The sequence below is a fragment of the Perognathus longimembris genome, chromosome 18 (assembly GCF_023159225.1).
Source record: "Perognathus longimembris pacificus isolate PPM17 chromosome 18, ASM2315922v1, whole genome shotgun sequence".
Taxonomy (NCBI): domain Eukaryota; kingdom Metazoa; phylum Chordata; class Mammalia; order Rodentia; family Heteromyidae; genus Perognathus; species Perognathus longimembris.
In genome coordinates, this window is record NC_063178.1 from 10,241,548 (window position 1) to 10,256,080 (window position 14,533).

At 42.7% G+C, this 14,533-nt stretch overlaps 1 protein-coding gene across 13 annotated transcripts in view; it reads left to right on the forward strand.

Moving 5' to 3' along the window:
* Positions 1 to 14,533, forward strand: part of Celf2 (CUGBP Elav-like family member 2) — a 303,253-nt gene that overhangs the window by 281,177 nt on the left and 7,543 nt on the right. For 3 of the 13 annotated variants that reach the window (XM_048367889.1, XM_048367893.1, XM_048367897.1), the window contains exons 10-12: positions 1,059 to 1,190; positions 7,171 to 7,368; positions 11,552 to 11,695. In XM_048367889.1, the coding sequence (XP_048223846.1) occupies positions 1,059 to 1,190; positions 7,171 to 7,368; positions 11,552 to 11,695 (474 nt within the window). The remainder of the gene's footprint in view (positions 1 to 1,058; positions 1,191 to 7,170; positions 7,369 to 11,551; positions 11,696 to 14,533) is intronic. The other 10 variants (XM_048367902.1, XM_048367891.1, XM_048367895.1 and 7 more) reach the window with 6 other exon arrangements.

Sequence of the window (14,533 nt, forward strand, 5' to 3'; positions counted from 1 at the left end):
CTGTCCCTGGCTTCTTCCCGCTCAAGGCTAGCACTCTACCACTTGAGCCACAGCGCCGCTTCTGGCCGTTTTCTGTATATGTGGTGCTGGGGAATCGAACTTAGGGCCTCGTGTATCCGAGGCAGGCACTCTTGCCACTAGGCCATATCCCCAGCCCTTGGGGTTTCTTCTTGATCTAAGAACATCTTTCTTTATGCCTTTCCCTCGTTTGGGGCAGACAACTTTGATGGGTATAATTTTTAGGTATAGCTATCTTTTCTTCACTCTGCACATACCCTGCAGATACTCACTAACCCCACTGTCTCTACTGAGAAGTCAGCCTTGAGTCCACTGGTGTACAGAGGCTTCTCTACTGCCTCAGTATTTTCTCTTTGCCTTGTCAGCATTTTAATTATCATGTACCTGGGTAAATATATCTTTGTGAGAAAGGACTGTTTTATCTTATTGGGTTTGTTGATTTTCTTGGATAAAATGATTAATATTTAATTAGTTCAAGAAAATATTAGCCATCATATCTGTTTTTCTGGTCTTTCCTCTCTCCCTTGGGTGTATGCACAGCAGGTGTGCACTGCAGATACAGTGGCAGTGTACTTAGTGGTATGCTATAGTTCTCTGAGGCTCTTCCCGCTTTCCTTTTTACCCATAGTTCTTCAGAATGGACACCAGTACTTCATTTTTTGCCAGCCATACCTACTTGTGAACCCTATAGGAATTTTTTTGTTTCAATCTTTACTTCTCAGCTCCAAAATTTCTACACGTGGATAAAAAAAATTTCTGTTCCTGGTAGTTCCGTGGGAAAATATGTTAACACATACATATGCTAAGTAAGTACCCATCTACCACTGAGCTACATCCTCAGCCTGTTATGACTGTCTCTTTAATCTTGGAGTCTAATTATCAGAATGGCCAGGAGTATAACCCCATTTGCCTTTTACAGGACGGACACACGGGAGGATCGTGGACTTGCATCAGTTCAGTGGCTTAGCCTGTCTCTCTCTGATGGTGGAGATTTCTTGGCTCATCTTGTGCTTTCCCTCTCCTTCTTCTCTGTCTTTCAGTGGCTGCTTCAACCCCCAACTCCACTGCTGGTGCAGCCATGAATTCCTTGACCTCTCTGGGGACTCTGCAAGGACTGGCTGGAGCCACTGTTGGATTGAATAATATAAATGCACTAGCAGGTACCATAAACAGTGAGTATTTGCTGCTCTGGTGGACAGCCTTCCCCCAAATTCTCCACAGAAAATGCACAGCCAGCAAATGGCCCTAAAAGGATATGGAATGGGGAGAACTAAAACTCGGGGTGGAGGAGCACATGCAGAAGCTATCCTTGTTTGCATTGTCTCGCAAATGCCCCACCAGTTATTACTACCACTCCACATTGCTTCCAACATAGAAGCCCCTCGTCCTCAGGTGGCTGTGGTTAACTGATAGCTTCAAAGGTGTGAGGAGTTTGGTTTGGGATTTCTTCTGCCCTACTTTAGGTAGTGTGTGGTTAAAAAAAAAAAAAATAGTGGAGTGGAAGGTAGGAAGCTTGCACCCAGCTCTGGTGAGCATCAACTGTAAGAGCTCAGACAAAGTTCTTGGAAAGTTCTGGATCAGGTGATCTTAACCCCCACCCCCAACATACACACCTTTAAAATCAGAAGGGTTTTGACAAGTATGCCAGGTGGAACTAAGGAAAGGAAACTGGGTGGAGAGGAGGCACTGCCAAGTAGTCGCGCAAGTGTCTCCCCTTGTTTCACTGTGGGCGCGAGGCAGGTACCTTACCTGCTGCCCTCGGTTCTGACACACACCGCCTCCGCCCTCGGAAGAACTGCACAGTCTGTCCTACAAACCCAGCCTGCACCTATTTTTCTCATCTTAGATGCGGATGGGGAAGTGTCCAAGACTTAAGTTTCAGATGGTGCTTGGTGTGGACCCCTGGACTGACTGGTTAATCTTGTCTTCAGGACAAGGCCAGAGAGCTTCTGGGTTTTGAACCCGGTTGTGTACTGTACAGCCTAGGCAGCTTAACACCCACCGTCCCATTGCGATTTTTATAAAATCTAAACCCCCGTGGGCTGGGGCATGGCTCAAGGGTAGAGAGCCCGCTTAGCAACCACGGGGCTCTGAATTCTAACTCTAAAAAGTCGATAAAGGAGTCATCATCATGTGCCCTAGTGTAAGCCATGACTCCAGAAAAAGCACATTGTTTTTAAAGACCAACTGCTTTGATAATGCCATACAATTTAAATGTTTTAAAGGACAAAAAAAAAACCAATAACAACACTTTATTTGTTTAAAAAAGAAAAGAACCTAAAACTCAGTCAAATCAAGACTTAACTTTACAATCCTATTAGCAAATAAGTCAGATGTTTAAAAGTAGGAAATTGCAGATGGTACTGAATCCTTTCATTCCGATTTCTGGGAAAAACCAAAAACTGGGATTGAGTTTGATCTGTTATATAGAAAAGAAAAAACAATTTCTCCCAAATATGATAGCTCTTGATTACCATACTGCTCATAGTCTGGTAGCCATGTAATGGCCAGAAGGTTTGATTCCAGTTAAAACTGCCTCTAGTTTTTACGTTTTTCAGCAGCCACGTAGGAGCCTCCTGGGCGTCCCTTGCCTCCTGTTTCTGGTCCAGCTCCTTTCTGAGCCTGTCCGACACCTAGGTTGAGGATGTGTGTGCTCGTACACATCCCCTCATGCTGCTTCTCTTGCCCCAGGACCTAGTTCCCCTCAAACAAGGACTTTGATTTGATCGCCTGCCTGTCCTTGGTCTGCAGAGTATCAGGCCAGTGGGATGGTTGTCCTCCTCAGCACGTGCTCATGATTGCTGTCTGTGTGTCCTCGTCTGTGTCCGCTCTGCCCCACTCTGTTGTACGTCGCTGGGCTTTTCCCATCCTTATTGTGAGGACCCAAGGGAAACTTCATTGAATGGTAGAGAAACCATAACTAGTTATTGTGTGGGGTCTTATTCAAACTCTGCTCTGGCAAGGACAAGCTTAAATTGTTTGATTGTGTTTAAAGAAGTTGAGAAAGAATTGCACATAATCCCAACCAACCAGTATGAACTGAAAAACGTTTAAAAAATAAAAATCATGCACAAATGGAAATATGTTTTTTCTTGTTTGGTATCACTAGTACAGAGCTCTTACTACAATCTCAACATGGACTTGGAGTTAATATTTGCTCTTTGTCTCCAAGTAGCAAGGAAAAAAACCCTCCAGGAATGGAGTATCCTCTCAGATTGTTCTTTCTCAGCAAATGATGCCTTATCAGTCAGATCCTGAAAACAGTTAACCACACCCTCTATATGTTATTGCTGTTACCTATCCGCCTCTTTCTCAGGAACCATTGCCTATGTGGTACCATTGATACCATAGGCTTCTTAATAGAACACCCTCTTCCATGAACAAAATAGCTTGCAGGAAAGTAGATAGATGCCTCGTCTTAGCCTGACAGCTCCTTGGTGTCCTTATTCACTAATGAATGGCGGGGCCATAAAACAGTACCATTCCTCCCTAAAGATAAAGCATGAATCAGCAAGATTACAAGAAGGAACATGAATAATTCAGGGCTTTTCACCTCTGGGTTACTTGAGGGTTCCCTAGGCATGTTTTGTATATTAATATCTGCACTAAGATAAAATGTTTTGTGTTTATATGCGCACCAAAGAGTCTGTATCTGATTTGGTATGTTGAAATGTAAGTTAAGTGCATCCTAATTTTTCCTTGTTTCAACTGCATTAATTTTTCTAAGTGGCTTACTGCACAGTGCTTAAAATTATAATTGGTTAAACACCTGGTAAAAAGTGCTTATGGAACTATTTTATGTGAAGAAGAAAAAGTAAAAGAGGCTTTGGGCACATTAGTGTGACTTTTCACTCTTAATTTGCATTGTGAAATTGCTGTTTTAATCCATATTCTTAGTCACACAAGTACATAAGCACATACTTGTTCCCTTGATAATATAGGGCATATATAAATGTGCCACTAATTGTACTCAACATTCATCTACTCTGGTCCCATACATTTGACACGTAGTAGTTGGTAGCTTAGAAGCTTCATGTATACAAATGAAAAAAATGAGCTCCAACAAAATAGCTTGTATACTAAAGAAAACAGGCAAGAAGGCTAGTATGTTTTCTCGGGTTTGTAACTTGATGCAGTAGCTTGCAAATAAATGTAGTGTGCACTGCTCCTGATTCTTCTCTGCAATACCATCTCTATAGTGGCCCCTCAAAATGCTCATATTTATGGGTGTGTCTGTCAATTTAAAGACACTGGAATGATGAAGGTAAAGGACTCAGTGGTAATACCACAAGCTGATCATATTGTCAAACCAGTTTAAGGAGCCCTCCCTCACAGAAGTTTGCCACATCTGTCATTTTCTCCCAGCCTTCCTCATCCAAATAGCATGCCTGCAAATCCAGAATAAATAGATCATCAAGCCATTTGGCCTTTTAAAAGAAGAACCTTGTTCTTTTTGAAGTGGAAGCATTTTGTGCAACTGTCTCAAATCTTGTGTCTGTAGTTCAAGGCTTTTAGGAGTGATTAGGTACCAGTAATTGAGTTTACAACTGTTATCTCTGATAACAATGATGATTTAATATAGAATAACATCAGGTAATTCCCAGGAATCACTACCATAAATTGAAGTCATCCTTCTGCCATGTAATCTACTACTTATATTACCCTAAATTTGGCAAACATCACACCCCAGATTTTCCAAAATAATTCGGGGCTTAAATACTAAGTTTTAGTATTTTGTCCAAAAAGATGGCTACATCATAGAGGGATAAAAACGCCACAGGCTGGAGAGGACAAGCCCCTCCTCGCTGATGTGCACAGGGGCCCCTTTGGCATCTACAGCGCTTTCACTTGTTACCTCCTCCACAGCCTCCCTCACATTCTCTCCTGGCTGCTAAGGCCAGCCGTAACTAGCTTCCACATGCATAGTACCAGCAGAAGCAAACCGAACTCTTCAGCCAACATACCCTTACTTCCCCCCGAGGGTTAATCCAAAACACAGCCAACAGCTTAGCTAGGACGGACAGAGGACATTGCTAAAGCTTTAAACCTCACAGGAATTCTTAGTCCTGAAACATCTTTGCAGTACTTCAGGAGAAAGAAGTTGCTTCTCTTCCTGTGTGAAACAAAGATGGACAATAAAAAGACACCTAAACCAGGGGGAAGAGACCTGGGGTACCAGAGACTACAAGCCCCACCCCCACGCCCCAATCCATGTCTCAGAGACTACAGAGCACAGGAACGCAGTCCTACAAGGCTTCAACTGACAAGTGCATGAGAGTGGAGCTTAGGCCTTCGCCTATCTGCCACACAGAGCTCCAGAGGCTGCTGGGCACATTTAGAACCACACACCTTGCCAAGAAGTCACTTCTGGCTTTCCTGCCAGTTTCCACTGACAGAGGAATTTGAATTTCCAGAAGGTTGACCCCCACCTGATCGTCATCTGTCTCCCTAGCACCTGTTAACAGACTTAGGTCCCTTTACATAGATGCACCATCCCTCTCTAGTCATTTTCCACCTTCCTCACTTTGTCACAAAACAAACATGGACATCTCTTTACATCACAAAAACACTGAGGAGGATGAAATAAGACCAAGGGAAAAAAGATAAATTACTCCTCCACCCTTTGTAAGTCATTCTAATTTAGGATGGACATGAAGAAAAGAGACAGGTAAATGTGATTAGTTTGTGCCTGAAGTATTAGGCTAAATAAGAAAACAAACTATTACTAATCTCTTTAACAGTACTTATTTGTACCCACAACATGGAAAGGAAGGGAAGGGAGGAAGGATTCCCTCAAAATAAAAATTTTAGCCAGGCACTGGTGGCTCATGTCTATAATCCTAGCTACTCAGGAGGCTGAGATGTAAGGAGCTTTTTTAAATTTTATTGTTATTGTAAAGGTGATGTACCGAGGGGTTACAGTTACCTATGTAAAGTAATGAGTACATTTCTTTTTGAACACTGTTACCCCCTTCCTCATTTTCTCCCATTTTCCCTCCTTTAAAAAAAAATACACCTTTTTAGGCCTAGAGGAATGCTTAAGTAGTGTTCCAGCAGAACTTAGAAATTGCTGAGCAAGGGAGTGAAACCTTGAGGTTAAGCCCCTGTACTGGCACAAAATACTCTCTAGAAAAAATTAAAAGCCATTTTTATTACATGAAAGGAGCCAAAGCAATCGTGATGCCATCTCTTCCATTTCCTGAGTTCATATGAAAGTTAACACTGGGGGAAGCATTGCTTATTTTGGCTCATTACTCAAGGAAAACGTGGCATAATCTGCAACCAAGATAGAGCAACTATGCTGTGAGGACAAAATCAGAAGAACTGGTTAACTTGCAGTTCCCATTAGCTAACAGCCAGGATCCACCTTCCACGCGTGGTGAGAAGATGACTAGAAAACATGTTGCGAAGCTCCTTGACTGGTAGAAAACAGTTACCTGGGCACACACATTGTGCGAGTGTACATATTACACACATGTGTGCCACGGGTAGGTAATAAATGGCTTGTGTTCTCTGTGATTATGGGAAAGACCCACATTTTTTTCTCTTCCTTGACTCTAAATCAGCTAATTGTCCTGATCCCTGACAGCATCCTTCCCCTGCTTAGAAAAACCAGTTAATGGCACTGCTGCCGCGCTGGTTTAAAAGTAGCATTTTGCCATTTTCCTCGTCCCATGGCTTCAGGAGAAAAAGGGTTATCCTTGCCTCCTTAACCCCTCGAGTCATCCCGTGACCCCTCAGCCCAGTCGATGGATTTAAGTTCTTCCATGTCGCACTCCTCAGCCACTCGGATGCTTTCATGAGCTTCTGAGCTCCGAGAAGCAGAAAGCATTTGTCTCACAAAGATAGCAGCGGAACTTGCCAGCAGCACACTGCATGCAACGAAAGTGTACTGTCTTACGTGTAGTGCTCAGTGAATTTGGATGGCGGGTCTAGGGATTGGGGGTTATCACTGCTTAGGTCTTCTTTGCCCATGGTTAAACTTGATTTCTTCATGGCTTCATTTTTATTTTGATTTTCTGTTGGTTTAATCAGTGTGCTAGCTGCATGCCCTTGCTGTCGTACTTGTGTAAAATGATTCTCTAACTTCCTTTGGAAAGCACTAATGAATAAGTGCTATTTCTCTTCTCTATTGTTGGGTTTTTTGTAAAGTTGCTCAAATGCTCTCAGGTATGGCGGCTCTGAATGGAGGACTTGGCGCCACAGGCTTGACGAATGGCACAGCTGGCACCATGGACGCCCTCACGCAGGCCTACTCAGGAATTCAGCAGTACGCGGCAGCCGCACTGCCCACTCTGTACAGCCAGAGCTTGCTGCAACAGCAGAGCGCTGCGGGCAGCCAGAAGGAAGGTAGGTGCCTGCCTGGGCCCCAGGGTGGGGCCAGCCTGACCTGCGTGTGCCTTGTGAGCACACGGAGAAGACGCTAAAGCAGATTGCTGCCCTAGAAAAGTCAGTTGTTTAATTACTAGTATTCTTGTTTAAAAAAAACAAACAAAAACTGGAAGCATAAGCCTCTCATAGTCTTCTGATCTTATAGGTTTCTTTTAAGTTTTCATCCATCTCTTAAGATGACGTTCTCATCCATTCTAAGCAGTTCCTTAGTAGTTGCTGCCATTTAACAATTGCCAGGAACCTCCCTCTCTCCAGTCAGCATGGCCACACGCAACCGTGCAGTAGAGGGGTGCGGGGTAAAGCGCCCCTCCTGCATTCCCTGGTTCTGGCATCCACAGGCTCTGGGCTTTTGTGGCCACTCCTCAGCAGGTGGCGGTCCCTGCCCCAGTGGTGAAAGCCACAGTTAGAAGTGATTTGCTCTCGGCTTAATTGGGGGCTTCTGGAAAAGCAAGTAAGTGCTTGATTGCCTTACTTCTCTACAAGTAGAGCAAAGTGAACTTCAGAAGTTAGTACTAAGAACAAATTAAAGCTGATGACAAAATGGCTAGTGACCTAATCCAAATAAATTTCTTTCCTTTCTCTTTTGCCCTCACTCCATGGTGTCAACCTGCTTTTGTCTAAAAACTTCAACTTTAAAAATAGTGTTCTTGTAAGAAATACAGTAAGTTTGCTTTACACAGTGAATATTTTTAAGGCAACACAAAATATACTTTTTTCTTAAAAGGGGATGGATTGATAAATTTAAAATGAAAAATACTTGAAGTTATATTCTTTGTCATCACTCCAACTTTTTTACTCTCAGCTGTGACAGTTATTTGCAGGATTTTAAAACATGCTCAACTGTCCAGACAACTGTGATTGACCAGTCATGTGAAGAGATCATGCATCATAAGCACCCCAGGTCTCCCCCCAAGAAGAAAGCATGGGTTTCATTTGGTCCCTTTGGCATGGATCCTGTACAGTGATATGCTGAGACAGAGCCCACAAAGCCATCTCTCCCTCAAGGTTTTAGGGGACAGAATGATGGCCACTTCTTTGTTATCCACCATAGCCTTAAAGCCATAGTTTAAGAACAGAGTCTGGGCCCTGAAACGTTTTTCTGAACTGCTTCACCCAGACCACTGCCCTGAATTTCTTTGTCTTGAATTTTAGGGGTTTAGAAATGTCAAAAACATTGTCCACTCGAAAGCATTCTAAGTCTTCGGGCTCCCAGTATCGTGGTAGCATGGTTTAGGGTTTAGGGTTGGTGGCAGTGATGAGTTCCGTTTTGTTCAATGTTGTTTTTCATCATCTCTCTTGTCATATGTCTCTTTTGATCACCCTCTCACCCAGTTACCACAGCACCATAGCTCAAGATTCTAACCCACCTAATAGTAGCTTAAGAAAAATGTTATTTCAAAAGCAAATTATGCCAGGGGAGGAAGGGGAAAAAAGAATTACTAAATACATTGGTAGACTTCCTGCTCAACAGCTCTGTCCTGTAGACAGAGAACTGGAAGGCAGCTTAAGGTATGTAGTCACACACCCTTGTGCACTTTCCCTCCACGGGAACAAGAGCCAGCCTAGCTTTGCAAAGAAATGGTTTGATTTTTTTCTCCCCCAGCTAAATTTTCAGAAAGATTATAGCCACCCAACAGATACTAACTCAGGAAAGTTTGCCACGTTTGTCACTCTTGTCTGACCACCATCATACCTTCACCTCTCACTTTATTTGAAGGAAGCAGGTCCTCCATACCTAAGCAGTGAGCGCTGCCCGGCCGAGAGCCATCCATGCTAGTGCTTGGTACAGCTTTGTCCCTCCAAAATATGTGTGCTACATCACGTGCCCCTTGAGAATACAGAATATGTGATACTGCTGACACGAGCAGTGTAACAGGAAATTCTCCCCCAGTTAATATGACATGTGCTAGGAGAAATCAGACCAGAGGGTGATTTGTGGAAAGGTTTGGGTTGGGGATCTTTTTTATTTTTAGAGATAAAGAAGAAGGTAACTCCTGTTGGAATTCTCAAAAAGGGAATTGAGAGGATAGACTGGTATCAACAGCCTCATACATACAAGGGAGGTTTTCCACATGAAATTACCTATTCTCATTTTAATTTTAAAAATTAAGGGGACTTGAGAAATCTGATTTGGGATGATGACGAAACAGGACATCAGGGGGACAGTAAGCCAGGGAGCTCATCATCCTGGGGAAATAAATGATGGGCAATAAGACAGAGCCACATTTGGCTTTTCTGGCTGTCTCTGTATTTTCATGATTTCTCCTCTGGCCAAGATTTAAGAAAAAAAAAAAACAGCATTGTGGAATAACAGGATTATTACAGCAAATACATAATCTGTCCTGTGCATTAAAATAATATGTTCTACTCAGGCTTTGCAAGGAAATATGTACTGTAAATTTACAATTAAAATAGAGTCCCATTATCTTCATCTGTTCATTTAGGTCTTTTATTTAAAGGAAATACTGAATTCGGTGGCTCAAATTTGAGCAATATACATACTGCCAAGGATGTACTTGGCATAGTAGCACTCAGAACAGAACATCTATTCCCAGTGTTTTGGTTTTTGCGTCCATTCATATGAAACCAAGGACATGTAAGGGTCTCCGCAAGCTTTAGTCCATTCAAAACACAATTACCACCCTTGAACTGGAATGTAGAAAGCTAAAGGAGTGGAATAGGTCATTTTTCATAGGTGCAGTTTTAAATGAGGAAGAAATACTGTGTCTCAGCACTTAACAAGTTTTGCCTCAAGAAGTTTTCTCTGTTAAAAAGTACATCGCTTTTTGTGGCTTACTTTGTAAGGGCAGGAAAAGAAACTTGGTTGGACGTTCTTTGCAAAAAGGCTTAAGTCACTTCTTAACAAAGCTCTTTTTTAGCCCCATTTTATCTGTCTTCATCCCACACACAGATATCTTTTTCCCATCTCTGAGGAACCCTTTGCAGCCCGTTTCCCGCAGCGTCACAGTGGAGTGGGGTATACCTGGTTCCTCTCCCTTGAAAGCCAGCTGCAGCTCTGTGAGCCAGATGCAGAAGTTACTTCCCGGTTCTGAGAGCTCCCCACCTCCCAGACAGTGTCCAAGTGGCATCTCGCCCTATTCCCTGCTCCCTTCTTTTAACTTTCAGGTAGATCATGAACATCCCAATTCAGAAAGTGAAATAGAGATTAAAACTTCAGAGAGTTTATCCCTCCTTTTTTTTTTTTTTGCCAGTCCTGGGGCTTGAGATCAGCGCCTGAGTTCTTTTGCTCAAGGCTAGTGCTCTACCTCTTGAGCCACAGCACCACTTCCAGCTTTTTCTGCTTATGTGGTGCTGAGGAATCAAACCGAGGGCTTCATGCATGCTAGGGCAAGCACTCTGCCGCTAAGCCACATCCTCAGCCCCAAGATCTTCCTTATTCTGCCTTTATTTCAAGTGTTTTCTGGGAAATGACAGGTAAAGCAAGAACTTAGCTTATCTCAGTCTTTGAGAAGATTCCTCATCCACCTCACCCATTTCCAAAGCTAATTCCCAGCAGTACAATTCTACCAAAGTTGTCAGACTCTAGCTACCTTTTCACTCCCTGTGTTAACTCAAATTCAAATAAAGTTGATGATTACACTGTGCTAAGAGATTTAGCACATCACAGCTGGCTGGATAGCTGGGTAAATGACTGAGAAATCCGAGAAGCATTACTGCCAGATTCATTATTCTAAATTTGTTTAGAATGCACAGAACGCTCCTCTCCTTTGAGAGATTACACATAAGAGAAAGCATGGCCACCCAGGGAAAAACACATGGCTAGATTCCCTGTCCCTTCCTACCCACTATGACCATGTTCACCCCCATGAAGAGAACTGGATTGTGCTGATGGGCATTAGTGTTTGTAGAAAAGAGAAGACTGTGGAAAAGGAACTCTTGATAGCCAAAATCCCTGTGGAAATTGGAAAAACCTGAAGGATGAGTGCTTTCTTGAAAAACAGGCCAGTCAGCACTTGACATTTATCCATCTGTTTTGTTTTTTGCTTTTGTGGGTTTTTTTTTCTTTCTTTTATAACAGAGAGCAGAATGCTTAGTCTGCCTGTTAAAAGTATTCCTAGGAAGAGGCTTTGGAAATTAAGATTTGAGGGAAACCTTACTCTGATTTTTTCTTCCTCTTTAGGTCCAGAGGGGGCAAACCTCTTTATTTACCACCTTCCACAGGAGTTTGGCGACCAGGACATTCTGCAGATGTTCATGCCTTTTGGAAATGTTATCTCTGCTAAAGTCTTCATTGATAAACAGACCAATCTGAGCAAGTGCTTTGGTATGCAAAAGAAACCTAGCTAGAATTTTGTAGTAGGTTTCTGAGTGAGGAGTCAGAATAGGACCTTTCTGTGTGGTGGCATTTCCTGATTTTCTGGATGCACATAAACAGAGCTGGGCAAAGTTGTTTAATCAAATAAAGTTGAAGGGCCATGCAAAAAAGAAATCTGGGAATTTCTCTTACATTAGGTAATAATTCAAAGCTGTACTATTAAGTGGCATATATACACATATAACAGTAGTAGCTGATCATGAAGCCATATACATTTAACTATCTGACAAAAGTTGATGATACAAAGACTATAGTTTCATTTCTTCTGATAATGAATGGCACTGCAAATACTGCTACTAACTCCTTACCCCAAGAGGCTTAATATGGCCTGGGTCACACATTGTACTGGGGTGGTTGTTCAATACAGTGTCCATACATTCGTACAAATGGTGATATGGATGTGGTCGGCTTCTGCCACACTGCAGCTTCACAAGCACAGATGTCCCGGCCACATGCAGTGTTAGTGGGATTGTACCACTGGAAGGGGATAGAGAGCACAGCAATGGGTAACTGTCATCCAAACACTGGAAACCTCAGTTCTCCATGTACCAAACAGCCAGGCCCTTTTGCCTCAAGCAGCCAGCCTCCTTTGTCATTTTTTTTGTTTCCTGAGTACAGAAGGCTCGTGCATGTGCTGTTGTATTGTTTGGGGTTGGGTTGGGGGAAGGGGCCTTTTGGTGACCCTAGGGTTTGAATTGAAGGCCTTGCACTTGCTAGGCATTCTATCCTTCAGCCATGCCCCAGCCCTTGGTTTGCTCTAGTTATTTTTCAGGTAAGACCACAGCTCTTCCACCTACCCCTGCATAATACTATACCTAGCTTGTTAACGGAGATGAAGTCTTGCTGTTTGTCCCGGCTGGCCTTGTTGGCAGTAGATAGTAACAGTACCGTAACGTAGATATGGACTAAAAGAAATATATACAAGTGTATGTAGAAAAATACATCTGAGGTAGGTTGATTCTCAACTAAAAACTCAGAAGCCTAGGAAAAAATGTTGTAGCTCCTAGTGCATTCCATGGTGTCTTTCTAATTCCTGTGCCTTCATCCTGGGAGGCGAGCCCGCTTGTTTAAGGAAATCGTATGTCAACCATTTCAAGGCACTGTTTTTACTCGAATGGGAAGGCTGTCCACCTGAACCCACTGATACTCCTGCTTCTGCTGTGGGACCTATACAAAGCCCTCTGTAATGGAGCGTGACTGCAATGGAAACCAAGTTGTTGCACGTGTGTGTGTGCATGTGCGTATGAGTGAGCTTACTCTGGCAGAATCCCTTCCCCCCCCACCCCCCCGCAAGGTTTTGAAACCGACTTTTATATTCCTCATAGCTCAACAACTCTAAGTGCATTTGGAAATTGGAATGGGACCTTGTGTGGAGACCACTCCAAGTCTAGGGTGTGGGAGAGCACTTGCCTAGCATGCCTGAGGGCAAGTTCATTCCCCTGGAAGGAGGCTAGATTAGTTCACAGATTACTTTAACCAATGTAGTAAGCTGTAGCTGCGAGAATCGCAGACAATTACTTAGCATTTGGGGCTGTATTTTCCATTTTTATTAAAAACATTGTGTCCCAGGTTTCTCAGTGAGTCAGCCTAGTTTCTTCAGGCTACCAGTTACGGCGGGATCGCTAGTCATTAAATGATACCCCATTCTTTCATCATTCTTCTTGGCCAGCTTTTGTTATTCATCTCACTCTTGACTCATTTCCATTCTTTAATCATCTTACTACTTCTGGATAAAGAGCAAGGAGAAAGGAGAAGCTAAATAAGGTTGGAGCAAAAATCTTGGATTGGAGAACGTATTTACTAGGAGTTAGATTTAATACATTTTTACTGGCTGCAAACTCTTCTCAAAGTATATTGTCCTTTTCTTCCTCTTGTTTGTAAAGGAATTTTCTCTTTAAACTTTAGTAGCATGTGGAGATACTTAGTACATAACCTTCTGAACAGCTGATGTCCAAAACTGAAATTAAATCTAAATAATAGTTTTCTTTCAACACTTAAGAGTCCATAGGAACTGTTTAATTAAGCTCGCCACTTACCTCGGCATTAACTACAGCTTTGTCTGTACCCCTGCCTTGGGCCTTACCCCCTATGGTTAAAACAAACTCTATGTAATAAGAATTCTCTTGTTTCAGAGAGAAAATATGAAGCATCATTCTGTCTTTGAAAAACAGAATATGGTTGTTGCTACATGTAAACATGCTGAGAATTTGCTGAGATGGCTGCTCCTGAGCCAAAGCAAAAGACCCAGCCTTTCCTGTCTCCATAGTAACTCCAACGTGTTAAAACTCAGTTTGTTGTTTTCCTAATTCCATTTATTCACTATCCAACTGTGGATCTCTATACAGAGCTCTGGCCTGCAAGACAGTCATGGTCTTGGCAGTTTACACAGCTTCTTATCCAGCCCCTCCTTTAACTACCCTGCCTTTATACTCACTCGGTTGGGACATGGGAGTTTTCTGGGAGGCCTTTGAGCCCTGTAATATTTATGCCATTGCTTAAATGACAAGTACTTACTTATGTATTTTTTTGGAATTTTTTTCCAAAAGAACTCTAATGGATTTAAAGCACAAATTCGAATTGAAAGCATTCAAGAGACTAAATTCACTCACAAGTGAGTTTGAGATTTTGTTTTCTGAAGATTAGCAAATTACTACTGCGGCTAGCTTTTTCATTACGTCAGTGGACATTTTCCATGCCATCCCTAAAACTCGAGGCACACCCTAAGCCTAGCAGAGCTCACCTGAGAGCATGGGACTGGCACCTATTCACACGTGCCGTTACACTATG